General features: G+C 42.0%; 1 protein-coding gene across 1 annotated transcript in view; it reads right to left on the bottom strand.

Annotated features, from left to right (window-relative positions):
* The window catches only part of TMPRSS9 (transmembrane serine protease 9), a 174,302-nt gene that overhangs the window by 21,839 nt on the left and 138,426 nt on the right, over positions 1-14,037 (bottom strand). The window contains exons 9-15 of the mRNA XM_066574235.1: positions 12,777-13,051; positions 8,870-9,006; positions 6,238-6,580; positions 4,089-4,260; positions 3,659-3,930; positions 3,312-3,448; positions 2,792-3,227 (exon numbers count right to left, since the gene is read on the bottom strand). Coding sequence (XP_066430332.1) covers positions 2,792-3,227; positions 3,312-3,448; positions 3,659-3,930; positions 4,089-4,260; positions 6,238-6,580; positions 8,870-9,006; positions 12,777-13,051 — 1,772 coding nt within the window. The remainder of the gene's footprint in view (positions 1-2,791; positions 3,228-3,311; positions 3,449-3,658; positions 3,931-4,088; positions 4,261-6,237; positions 6,581-8,869; positions 9,007-12,776; positions 13,052-14,037) is intronic.

The raw sequence follows: 14,037 nt of genomic DNA, 5'->3' as shown, positions 1-14,037 counted from the left end.
CTCTCTCACTCTCCCCCCCCCTCCCCTCCCCCCCCTCCCCCCCGAGCCTGCTCAGACAAGAATACAGTTGCTCAAGAAGAGCGATGCTCGCTCGAGTAACTGCCTTATCCGAGCATGCTCGCTCATCTCTAATCATCAGTATATTATTATATGGTTCAAAATAACTATCATGATTGGAATATAGATGAATAGTATTGCTGTAATAATGGGTAAATTGTCTGACTTAACGAAATAAAAAAGCACTAAAATTTAAGTTTGCTTAAAGTAGGTGTTGATGCAGCGCTCCGTAGCGTTGGACGCCACTGTTTGGAGCCACACAGGGGCATTAGGAAACTTGCTGGGGGTGTGTGGGTAGAACTTAGTCATCTAGACAATTCTGTGTGCATCTCTTTAAATCTGAGTGGAAATGTTTCCTAGGTCAGCTGTAGAGATGAGCGAGCACGCTCGGTAAGGTGAGTTACTCGAGCGTGTCTCGCTCATCTCGAGTAACTGCCTTCTCCTCCGAGCGTGCTCTGGGGGTGCAGCGGGGGAGAGCGGGGGGAGAATGAGAGAGATATCTCTCTCTCCCCCCCCCCCGCCCCCCCTGAGCATGCTCGGAGGAGAAGGCAGTTACTCGAGATGAGCGAGGCACGCTCGAGTAACTCACCTTACCGAGCGTGCTCTCTCATCTCTAGTTAGCTGACCCATCACTCACACTCCGCCTGCAGACCAGTTATTGTACCTCTTCTGACAGTGCTAGGCTCTCTATTTAAAGTCCTTCATTCTAAGTGGCAGAGACATTTATTGTCTTGCCTTAGTAATATTAAAATGACTTGTTATCCTGGCACAGCTTCCTTGACCATTCTCAATTAACACTTTCCTACATGAACTGTGTACAAAAGGCATTTTCTAGGACTAATGGCCCTTTTACATGGTACGACCCACTGGGTACAGATAGCCAATAAATTATCCCAATGATAATCGTTCCTGTAATTTTACACAAGAATGTGCATCGCCCAATAAATCGAGGTGGACCGGGTCGGGATTATACCAAGCCACCTCTATTCACAGTTATCTAGCAAGTTATTCATAAATGGGTCGATCCCTTTTTCAATTTTCTGCATTCAGAAACTGAACGAGAAGCGATAAAATTTTCATTTATTGTGCAGCCGGGGCATGCATTTACACTGAACAATAATCATTAAGATTCCTGATGTATGAAGGAATCTGAATGATTTATCCGCCTGTCTAAAAGGACCTTAAGATATTGATGACCTGTCCTTAAGACAGGTCACTGTTATCAGACCAGTGGAGGTCCACCCCTTGGGACTCCCGCTGAACAGCATTCTGAAGTGGCTGCAGCACTTGTGTTGAGCGCCAACCACAACCACTTCAAACATCAAATCACAAGAAACTGATGGCCAGTGAACTCTTATCACCCAGACATTCTGGAAAATGTGGTCACAAAACATCAACTATTTGGCATGACTTGATTTTGATCAAGAAATGTCAAAAGAATAACAAAACATCCAGCAGACTGCTGCAGTGGTTGCTGGAACAATTTGGAGTTGCAATGAGTTTGAGCACTGTTTAGCAGAGACTTATGGATTCTGGGCTTCTAATGTTCAGAGCTTTGAAGTGTTACCTTGGCTGGACAACAGCATAGAAATGAATCCAATTTGGGCAGTTCTAAACTCGGAGATGAGCAAAAGGACCATAGAAAATAAGCAGCAACTGACTGAAGAACATAGTGTGGGCACATAATGCCTGTATGACTGAACATTGCAAGGAGCTGGTTCATTCTATGCCCGAATAAATTAAACCCCCTGAAAATGGCCAAAGGGTCATTCACAAAATATTAACTTTCATAAACTTTTGAACAGGGTATGTTCTTTGTGTAAAACAAAGTGTACAGCAAGTTATTGCAGGTTCTGCTCATCTATCTATCAAAGCAGATCAATCAGCAGATCTCTAACAGTTATAAGACTGCTCGTTACTCTAAACTCCTCCATACTGTACAGCATAGGGATCAGCCCTATTCTCATTTGTACAAGGAAAGACTAGAAGCAATAGGATAAAACTGAAAGGGAGGAGACACAGATTATATATTAGACAGTAAGGGGGATCAATGAGCGGAACAGGTTGCCACAGAAGGTGGTGACTTTTTTTTAATGGACGTCTTCTAACAGAGGCTGGACAGACATCTGTCTGGGATGATTTAGTGATCCTGCATTGAGCAGAGGGTTGGACTAGATGACCCCGGAGGTCCCTTCCAACTCTACCATTCTATGATTCTAATTCAGGAGAAACTCCAGCCAGAAAATTGTTATCATCCACATGGTCCAATAAATGTGGTTACCGAAGGACAATAACTATTTAGGGTGACTAGGGTGATCAGGGAATGCCTAAAGAATCCTAAACATAATGATCGATTGCATGTTCTATATCATAATGTGATCTTGGGGTGGGTTTACACCTGCACTCAGGTTTCTGGTTTCCTGCTCCGTTCAGGAAGCAGGAAAGGGGAGTCACTGCGACCGAATGGCTGCATCTCAGGATGGAACTGAACAGCACAGAACGAAACCCACTGACTATAATGGTGCCCATTAGGATTCCATTCAACTGCCCGGCTTTTGAGCTGGATCTGCGACGGAACCTTTTGCCTCATTTTGCCTCTTCTAGAAAAATTATTGAAACTTCACACAGAACTAAATGGCCAAAATAGAATGCACAATATAGTTTCCTTTTTTATACTCTATTGTGGGCCAAAATGTACATTCTGGTGGCCAAAGCTAATGCAGTTTCCACTCACCTGGTCTCTGTGTGGGTCTGGGTGGCTCAGTGATCCTTGATGCTGTTGTGCTTGTCTTGGCAGTAGTTGTCCTTCTGCTTGTGGCTTTAGCTGTAGTTGACTTTGGAGTACTCTTTGTAGGTTTAATTTGGGACATAGTAGTCCTAGATACTGTCGTTGTCCTGCGTCCAGTGGATGTTGGTGGTCTCACAGTAGATGGCCTTGTAGTGTTCATAGGAAATGTAGGAGGCATTGTTGACTTGGGCAGATTCATACCACTATCTGTAGTCCTCAATACAGGAGCCACAGTGTCCAGGATCCAGTCTTTAAGTTTTGTTACTCTACTATATACCCCTGGTTTTTTGGCCTGAGCACATCCAATTCCCCAACTTACAATGCCAGCCAGAAAGAATACACCTGGGCTCTCTTCACATGCCAGGGGTCCTCCAGAATCTCCCTTAAAACATGAAGTGTAAGTCAGTAGTCAAATTGTTGCTACTCTATTATTGTTTTTTCTTTTCTATCTGCATTGCTGCCTTACCTGACAAGAGTCCACCTTCCCATCAAGAAATCCCGCACAGATCATCCGTTCCGTTATGGAGAAATTATAAAGAACACTGCAAATTTTCTGGTCAATGATACCCACAGAAGCCTTTTGCAGAACCTCGGGCTTAGACACTGCATAGAAGATAGTATTTGTAATTGATATTGTCCTCATGGGATAAAGCGATCACACAGACATACAATAACCTATCCATGATTCAAGACCATGCCACTAAGCTATTTTTTCCTCTAACATACATTATAAATACAATATTTGGCTCATCATAAAACATGCATATAAATGTTGATTAATATACAATGTAATGGTCTTCTCCATATTCCTACCGTTCCCTTCTTTGATGTTGCCCCATCCTGATATCATGCACTTCCAACCAGCTGGAAACTTCTGCAGGGCAGAAGGGAGACAGACAGGCTGCACGTACTTGCTAAAAGTCAAAGCATTCGACAGTTCTACCACAGCTACATCAAAGTCCAGGGTGAGTGGATTGAATTGAGGGTGCTGGATTACTCTCTTCAAGCTGACCTTTACAGCCATTGAGTCAGCTCCACTTAAAGCTGTGGAACCCATGTGAGCAGTAATTTGGTCCAACTTTGTTCTGAAGATAAGAGCAGAAAGTAATCAACACTAGATTTTTAATCTTTAAAGAGAAAAACATATAAAATGTATGATTCGGAAGCAGACATCATTTCTGAGCCCAAGTCCTCAGCTTAGCCACTTTTCATATATAGTCAAACTATGTGCAAGGATACTCACTGGTTGAAGCAATGAGCAGCAGACACTAACCATCGATCCCCAATTATTGTTGCCCCACAAAAGTGATGTGGGCCCTCCTTTAGGCTTGCTTGCCATGGTACTTCTCCTCTGACAGCATCAAAACCTCCTACTATTTTGTTAGGCTTCGTTAGGCCAGGACGGCTGCCACATTCTGAAACCATAAGACTTGTTTATATGAATTAAAAAAGCATTTTGTTCAATTTAGCATTGAGATTAACATACACCATAATATTAGTTTACAACCCCAATTACAAAAAAGTTGGGATGCTGTGTATAATGTAAAGAAAAAGAATACAATGATTTGGAAATCTCATCTAACCATATTTTATTCACAGTAAAACATAGAACACATATCAGAAGGGGGAAGGGAGACATTTTTCCACTTCATTAAAAAAAAAACTAATTTAGAAATTGATGACAGCAACACATCTCAAAAAAGGTGGGCCAGAGTCAGGTCTAATATTGTGTAACATCCCCTCTTCTTTTTACAGTAGACCGATTGCTGGAGTTTTGGGAGAGGAATGTTGTCCCATTCTTGTCTGATGCAGGAGTCTAGCTGCTCAATAGTCTTTGCCGGATTTGATGGTTCATAATGCACCAAATGTCTTCTATCAGTGAAAGGTCTGGACTGCAGACGGCCAGTTCAGCACCGGAGTCTTCTGCTTCAAAGCCATGCGGTTGTGTTGGATGCAGTATATGATTTAGTATTGTCTTACTGAAATATCCAAGGCCTTCCCTGAAAGAGACGTTGTCTGGATGGAGCATATGTTGTTCTACAACCTCTATACACTATCAGCATCAATAGTGCCTTTCATGATGTGCAAGCTGCCCATGCCATAGGCAATAATGCAACCCCATACCATAAGAGATGCAGGCTTTTGAACTGTGTGCTGATAAACTGAACTATCCTTCTCCTCTTAAGTCCACAGGACACAGAGTTTGTGGTTTCAAAAAAGAATTTTAAAATTTGATTCATCTGAACACATAGCAGTTTTCCATTTTGCCTAAATCAAATTTAAATGAGCTTTGGCCCAAAGAAGACGCAGGCATTTAGGGATGGTGTTGGTATATGGCTTCTTCGTTGCATGATACAGCTTTAAATTAAATTGGTGGATCGTACAGCAAACTGTATTCAGACAATGATTCCTGGAAGTATTCCTGAGCCCATGCAGTAATCTGCTGCATTACAGAATCATACGTGTTTTAATGCAGTGATGCCTGAGGGCCCATAGATCTCAAGCACCCAATACTGACCATCGGCCTTGTCCTCTGTGGACAAGAATTTCTCCAGGTTCTCAGAATCTTTTGATATTATGTGCTGTAGATGGTGAGATATTCAAAGTCGTCGCAATTTCATGTTGAGGAACAGTTTTCAGAAATTATTACACAATTTGTAGACAGTATTTCTCACAGATTGGTGAACCGCTGACATCTTTGCTTCGGAGAGACTCTGCCTCTCTAACATACTGTTTTTATGCACAGTCATATGACTTAGTAGAAAATTGACCCTCCAGCTGTTTTTCATTAGTTTCACTTACTTTTTCAGCCTTTTGGTAACCCTGTCCCAACTTTTGTGAGATGTGTCGCTGCCATTAATTTCTGAATGCAAGTTAATTTTTGTAACTGAAATAGAAAAATGTCTTCCTTTCCCCTTCTGATTTGAGTTCTGTGTTCTATTGTGAATAAAATATGGTTATAGGAGATTTTCAAATCATTGCATCCTTTTTTTCTTTACATTTATTTACATTTTGCATAGCAGCCCAACTTTTTGGGATTTGGGGTTGTATTTTTCAAGAAATCAAACTGTAATTATGTGAACTTCAGTGAATGAGGGACTGAAGTACTTCCCTCTGGAGAATAAAACAATTAGCATATAGTGTGAATACCCCAAAATTTACAACTGTCAGATAAAAACACAATATGTTAGATACAATTTTCTACTGATTGTCTCAGACTACTTTTTTTCACTGGCTAACAATGCATTCTATTGTCACTCTATCTCCGAATATCAAAAAGCTGCTGCCTTTCAGTCTGCAGACTAACTTCTCATGGAGTAATTTTACAGACTTCAGCTCATATTTGTTAGACACCAGATATACAGCTTTTCTTTCTTTCATAGACTACATACCTTGAGGTTTGGACGTACTGGGAGGTTTCTGAGTTGGTTTGGCTGGCATGGTACTGCTGCCTGGTTTCGCTTTAGTTGTAGAATGTTTAGTTAGTGGTCGTGCAGTTGTAACTTTTGGGTTGGTTGTCTTCTTAACATTACTGGTGGTAGTTATCAAACTTGTATGTAGTTCCACTGGAGTAGGCGATGAAATAACATCCTGAATCCAGTTCCGGACCTTGCTCACTCGTACATAAACCCCAGGTCGTCTGGCTTCAGCACAACCCACTCCCCAGCTGACAATACCTGCCAAAAAGAATCTACCTGATGCCTCATCGCAAACCAAAGGACCCCCTGAGTCGCCCTGTAATGAGACGTTATAATAGTAGATATTATACTAGCGTTTATAACTAACACTAGCTTAGAATAATTGATCATCAGGTCACATTTTTGGGCTTAATGTACAATTTATCAAAGCAAAAGCAAAGTGTTATTCTGTAGTTAAGAGGGAAACCTATGGGATGTTATATGCTCTTGTATAAAGGAAATGAGAAAAAAAGTTCCATAGAAGTGATCTCTTTATGGACGTGTCAGAAAAATAATGTTTTTGAAACTTTTTGAACACAGAGGCCCCTTCATCAGGCATGTTCACAAATAAAGAACTGAGAGAATAGCACAACATTAACCCCTTAACAACCTCCCATACCCCCCCCCCCCTTTTTAAGGCAGTCTTAAGGGGCCTTATTCTGATGTATGCGCCTTTTTATGGCACTGCATCAGAAGCCTGCCACAGGTAGGGGGAGCGGGTGCTCAGCTGTCGAATAGCAGTCAGACACTTGCTAAAAACAGCGAAAACCAAAGAAACCGCTGATCCCCACTGTTTAACCCTTTACATGCGGTGGAACGGGAGGGAACTCCATCTGTAGCGGGGTCCCGATGGGTTGCTATGGCATCCAGAGGCTTGAATATGACCTCCGGGCCTAACAGCTACAGTGGCCTATGAGGCTCAGCCTCTGGGTCAACTTCGTAGGCTTTATAATACACTGCTGCATTGAAATATAGCAGTGCATTATAAGAACAGAATTGTCTTCGTTCTTGTTAAATGACTGATGATCACTTTGCTTCTTCTCTACATGTTATACTCTCCTCCACCTTGTTTTTCTTTTTGTCAACTTTTTCCAAAACCAATAAATAAAGAATATCTATAAAATAACAGAACATTTTTATGTTTGTTTTGCCTATTCTACATAACTTTCCATCCCGTTATCCAAAGACCCTGCTGATAAGATCCAGCCCTGACTCATCTGTTTCCACTTATTAACTTATCTAATAAATTATCAACTGTGTCACGAGCCACGCTACGACCAGCAGTGTTAGTCCGGTCGGCGGGTATGATGTTGGATTTCCTTCCTTCATTACCTGTTTCGCTCTGCTAGGGCATCTGTGTTACCGCACCAGGATTTCCTATTAGTAGAGTTAAAGGGGTTTCGCAGGCAGTGCCAGAGTTGGAGCAGATGCCACTGCTCCAACCTCTCTGTAGTGGCCAGCGCTTGTCATTGCAGGCAACACTCACTAATGTCAATGGCAGCTGCGCTTGTAACTGCTGGGGTCCCATTGATTTTTACCAGAGCTACACCTACAATTAAGAGCATCGGCCATCACACAGGGGTCGGAGCAGCGGCTTCCATTCCGATCCCACTGTATCCTGGCACTGACAGCCGGCACTGCCTGGAAAACCCTTTCAAATCTGCTCATTGCTCTCAATAAGGGTGCATTCACACGGCTGAGCGCAATTCGCGCCTGATGTTCTCGGGCATGACTTGCATCGCACAGGACATGGACAATCTTGCAATATGTGCAAGACCGCACGAAAACAGAACATGAGGTATTGTGCACCTTATTTTCTGCTCGCATCACGTTTGCCCATTAATATCAACTTTTAAAGAGAATTTGTTACAATGGTTTTTCAGCCCTTTCTGCAAGCAGCTTAAGATAGTGACAGTCACACTGATCGCAGTGATATCTGCTGTGTGGATCTGAGCAGGAGTTTACCAGAAAGCTGAATTTTATCATTAACAGAACATACATAAAGGACTACAGAAAGTAGTCCTTGATATGAGCTGCAGCTAGCCTCCTTCACCCTGCCCTAAAACTATTGGTTGACAGTATTACTATGCCTAGAGAGACAGCTATCAATCATTGGTTGGATGGCAGAGTGGGTGTGGCTACAGAAGTAGTTCTCTGTGTGACTGCTACTAATAACATACAAGTTTCTCCCAAACTACTGCAGACATATCATTGTAATCAGGGAGCGTTTCACTACCTTATGCTGCTCTCAGTGAGGATTGTGAAAAGATGGCAAAGGAGTCTCTTTAAGCAGTTTTTAATTTTTAAAAATTACATTTTGAAGGAAAGTTGCATGAAAGTGCCTTTGTGTATAAAGTATTATATGTAATTTTGGCAATGTGTCTACTTTCAGAAAATTTATGGGTATGGGGGCTCACTATATGATTTTTTTTAATTTTGTAATATAGGTTTTATTTGTACGTGTCAAAAGTGTGATAATTGTCTAGGCTACCAGAAATGCAAAATGTACAATAACCCATGGCACTGAAAGAGTTAAAATACGAGCAAAGTTTTTGGATTTACTAACCTGGCATGAGTCAATCTTGCCCTCCAGGTAACCTGCACAAATCATCCTGTCTGTGACCACATTGCTATATAAACTATTGCAGAGTGTTTGATCCATTAGGGCCACTGTAGCTTTTTGCAGTACTTCAGGTTTCACCACTGAAATTAAAAATCAGAGTACACTGTGTAGCCATTTTGTTCCAACATTCATTACAAACTGAGCGTTTAGTAATAGCTGCAAGGAGCTGATACTTGGAAATCTGTAAACAGTGGGGCACTTTGGGATATTTCTTGGTACATATGGGATTATTACCTTGCTGTTCTGCATTTGCTAGTGTGAAAACTAATTACAAACTATTAAGAAACTCCATGAAAATGTACCTTACTGATACGGAAAACTTTAGTATTAGCAAGTAGGCTAAAAACCATTCTCCATTAAAATGAAAAAAAAAACAACTAACTACAATTCATCGACTCGTCTTCTTTTGTGAAGGCCTTTCTAATAAACTGTCTGTTATGAGCAAAAGTTACTTTCCACTCCATGACGGGTACAGGGACATCAGAAACAGGAGCCTGGCTGATACACAGCTGGGCTCCTGCTGTAACTACAAGAACCATAGCAAGCTTCAATCCTGGCAGTTTAATCCCTTAGATGCTGTGGTCAATATTGTCAACTACTTAGGGTATGTTCAGATGGCAGAATCCTGGCAGAAACCACATCAAAATTCATGGCTTTCAACTGTGGTTTTTGGCACAGATCTGCACACAGATGTAGCGCTGTCAATGGGCTAAATCTATGTGTGGATCAATGGAAAAATCCACAAATTGTGATGTGGTTTTTAGAGGTGGGGTTCACTATGGAAAATTCAGTTGCCATTCCGCAGTCTGAACATACCCTAAGTGGTTGACAGAGGGAATGGACTTCCTCTGTCAGCCCATCAGCCCCCTACAATGTGAATATGGTTTGCCGATAGTCATTATGGCAACTAGAGGCCTAACAATGGCCAAAATCTGATATCTACAGAAGCATTCCAGAGGCAGGATCTAAAAAGCTGCCTGTCAATGTAAAATTGACAGGTATTATATAATACACTGCAATATAAAAGTATTGCAGTGTATTATACAAGCTATCAAGCTATTGCACGGTCAAGTACTAGGGATGAGTGAGTATACTCGCTAAGGCACTACTCGCTCGGGTAATGTGCCTTAGCCGAGTATCTCTCTCTCCCTCTCTCTCCCGCCCGCTCTGCCCCGCTCCCCGCCACAACTCACCTGTCAGCTGCGGCGGCCCCCGAATCTTTCGGGACGAGCAGGGAGATACTCGGCTAAGGCACATTACTCGAGCGAGTAGTGCCTTAGCGAGTATACTCGCTCATCCCTATCAAGTACCTTAGTGGGACTAAAAAAATGTGAAAAAAAGTTTCATAAGTATTAAATATGTAAAAAATAAAACTAAATTGGTTTTCCCTGCATTCGCAAGAATCAGTACTAAAGCATCGTTTATCCCACATGTCAGAATGGTTGTTTTTGGGTCACCTAGAAAAATGAAATAAAAAGGAATCACAAGGTTGTAAGTATCCCAAAATGGTACCAATAAAAACTACAACTTGCCCCACAAAAGATCAAGGCCTCACAGAGCTCCTGAGGATAAAAATAGTTATGGCTCCCTGAATATAGTGATAACAAAGAAATTAATGAAAATTGTTTGTCCAAAAAAACATTCAATAAATTGGTTACATTGTAATCGTAATGAATGTTATTTAGGTCGGCTTCACAAGGGCATATTTGTATATGCAAAATTTGTGCATGCAATATGCAGTGAAAAGAACCCATTGATTTCAGTGGGTTCATTCACATGCGCATAGCTTTACTGTGCATTTTGGTCCCTAGGAGATGCGTGATGCACAGCAAATTCCGCAGGAAAACAACACATCTTGAAGTCATTAGACTAATTGGGATGATTTAGTGATCCCGCACTGAGCAGGGGGTTGGACCCGATGACCCCGGATGACCCTTCCAACTCTACCATTCTATGATTCTATGAATTAGCCAATTTAACGGCTTGAAGCACCGGTATTTTTTTCTGTGCGCAAATGGTCATGCCTTTTATGTGCAAACAGTAGCAAAATATAAGCTGATGTACACGCAAAACTGCAACTTTCATTACACAAATACGCACCGCCCATGTGCGTACAAATACTTATACGCTGGTGTGAAGCCGACCTTATACTGCAGAGTGTAAGAAAATTTAAGAGCATGAGTAAAAAACAATGCCAGACTTGGCATAATAAAGAGATATTCCAATCTCAGCAAGTTACCCCCTATCCATAAGATAGGGGATAACTTGCCGATGGCGAGGGGTCTGACCACTGGGCCCCCATCAATCCAAAAATATTACCTACTATGCGTCCCAAAGGTTTGACAGCAGTGGCCATCCATGCACACCACTGCTCCATTCACTTTAATGGGAATTGCCTGAGATAGCAGAGTTCAGGTGCTTGGCAATCTCCAGCAGCCCCACTGAAGTAAATAGGACTGCTGGAACTTGCCAGGTGCTAGAACTCAGCTGTCTCCGTCACTTATCATTAAGGTGGTCATCACTGTCAAATGTTCAGGATGTGTTGGGGGTGATATCTCTGGATCAATGGGAGTCCAGTCGATAACTAGCTGAAATGGGAATACCCCTTTAAAGCATCCCTCTGGACTTGGAGAAACAAAGATGGCCGAACCGCTTCTGGATGTACACTGTGTATTAGTATAAGACACTACACCTGCTGTGATTGACCAGTGCTGTCCACATGAGCGTTGATGGCCAGTCAGAGCAGCATGTAGTGTCTTAGACTACCAATGCATAATATGCCCAGTGTGCATGAAGTCGTCAGAGAAGCGGTGCAGCCATCTATCTTACTCCAGACTTGAAGGGTCTCTTTAAGGACAAAATAGTCTACATCTTTTAAAGGGAACCCGTTATATCTCCACGGCACCATAGACTTAGTTATGGTGCTGTTAGGGTAGGTGACCGGGAGCTGGGTGATGTACTCTTTTATACTCACCCAAGTTCCAGTAGTTCCCCTCTGAAGTAGGCATGTGTCATGAAAATCTGACTCTTTTCAGAGTCTCATGCCCGCATATCTTCCATTGACTTGTGCAGGACAAGTGTGTGCGAGACTTGGAAAACAGTCAGATTCTCATGTCCTGTGCCAATTTCAGAGGAGAGCACCGTTGGATCATGGCTCCCTGTCACTTAGTTTATTGCGCTGTGGGGACGTGACAGGTTCGCTTTAAGGGGTTAAAATAGTTTCCCTTTTGGTTTGTTCTAGATACAATGTTTTGTGCCATGAGGTTTTGTAACATACCAGAAAAATATACTAATAATACTGCGTTCACACGGGCGAGGGAGATATCAGTCTAATATCGTACTCTTTAATCTGTGACTTTTGCCTGCGATTATGATGCATTTTGTGATAAAGATGGATTTCTGTACTTGTAACTTTCACGCACGTTTTTCATGTGCATTAAAATCTCACGTGTTGTTAATGGAATTGAAGATTCAAAAATCACATCGCACTGACATGAAACTCGCATTAACGATTTTTTTTGCCTGCCATAGAAAATAATGGGCAATTCTTAAGCAAGAATTTCCCAAAAATAGGAGCTGCAACGACTTTTCTATCTCGGACCATCAATCTAAAAGAAAAGTTGCTCAAGTCAATGACAACACTGTAGTCAACTGGTTATTTTCACGTGTGATATTTGACCTATAGCAACTGGTCCGGTACGTTGCATGAAGATCGGCCTGTGTGAATGCGCCCCAATTGTCCAACGTGTACCAGGCACTTGGCTTCACCCCACAAACCAGTTCTGGATTCTAAGGTGTTAAATGTTATTATTACCCTACTCATTAAACGTCAGCACGTTGCACATCTTACAGTTGTCCTCTTTGAGGTAGCCCCATCCAGTAATAATGCATTTCTTGCCCATGGGGAAGACGTGGGTGGAAGCTGGAAGGCAGATTGGTTGGGTATATTTATTGAAGCGTAAATCAGACTCTAGTTCTAGAACAGCCACGTCATAATCCGCAGTGTCCGGGTCGTAAGAAGGATGCTTTACAATGCTTTTGATGGAGGCTTTCACTGTGCTGCTGTCTGAGCCACTTAGAGACGTAGATCCTATGTAAGCCACCCATACAGCGGGATCCTGAAAACTACACAAGACTATTAAATATAGTATAACCTGGACTGTAAAGAGAAAGGTTAAAGGCAAGCAGCAACACACACAAAGCAGGATAGATGTTGACCCAAACCCCAACTATGGCTACTTCCGCATGGAGTCTTCACAGCAGTTTGGGGGTAAACCAGTCACCAAAGCTGCATCTCATTATGTTAATCTGTCTGACCAAAATACCCGAATCAAACTGAAAACTGCAAAAACTAATTACTCATAGCGACCTGTGCAGCTGACCAGCTTCTGTCTGAACGCTGTTTTCGGCCATCCAGTTGGAACCCCTGAAGAGGCAGTGAAGACGCCATGCGAATGTAAGCCTTGCCCCCATGGTTTACTTTAATTCAGTGCAATCAGATAATTTTTGGAAAAGTTGTGTTGGGAAAACTTTTGGAAAATCACTTAACCCTTTCCAATCCAGTGTCGGACCTTATCCAACACTGAGATTTCCCTGCATAGCTCCCTTTTTGGGCCAAGTCCGACTAATGTTTCTAACACTATGCAGAAGAGAGCTGCGATGTCTGATCTCTCCCCTGCATAGTGTAATATATGTATATAATGTATATCTATATATATAAAGCTGAAAGCCCTCACATACTCACTCACTCACTGACTGACTGACTCACTGACTGACTCGCCAAAAGTTCTCCAACTTCCCGATATCGTAGAAACATGAATTTTGGCACGAGCATAGATTATCTCCAAAATAGGAAAAGTAATTGGGTCCCAACTCGATTATTCAATTCTAGCGCAAAAGAATTGGCGTTGAAATTTTACGTACGGAATGTAATTTTTTCACTTTCCGGTGTCATAGAAATGTCAAATTTGGCACGAGCATTGATTATGTCATAAATAGGAAAAGCTAATGGGTCCCAACTCCATTATTCAATTCTATGCGCAAAAGGAATTAGCGTCCAAATTTTATGTACGGAATGTAATTTTTTCACTTTCCGGTGTCATAGAAATGGG

Source organism: Eleutherodactylus coqui, chromosome 7 (genome assembly GCF_035609145.1).
Source record: "Eleutherodactylus coqui strain aEleCoq1 chromosome 7, aEleCoq1.hap1, whole genome shotgun sequence".
NCBI lineage: Eukaryota > Metazoa > Chordata > Amphibia > Anura > Eleutherodactylidae > Eleutherodactylus > Eleutherodactylus coqui.
The sequence above is the reverse complement of the archived record's forward strand: the minus strand, read 5'-3'. Positions and strand labels throughout refer to the sequence as shown.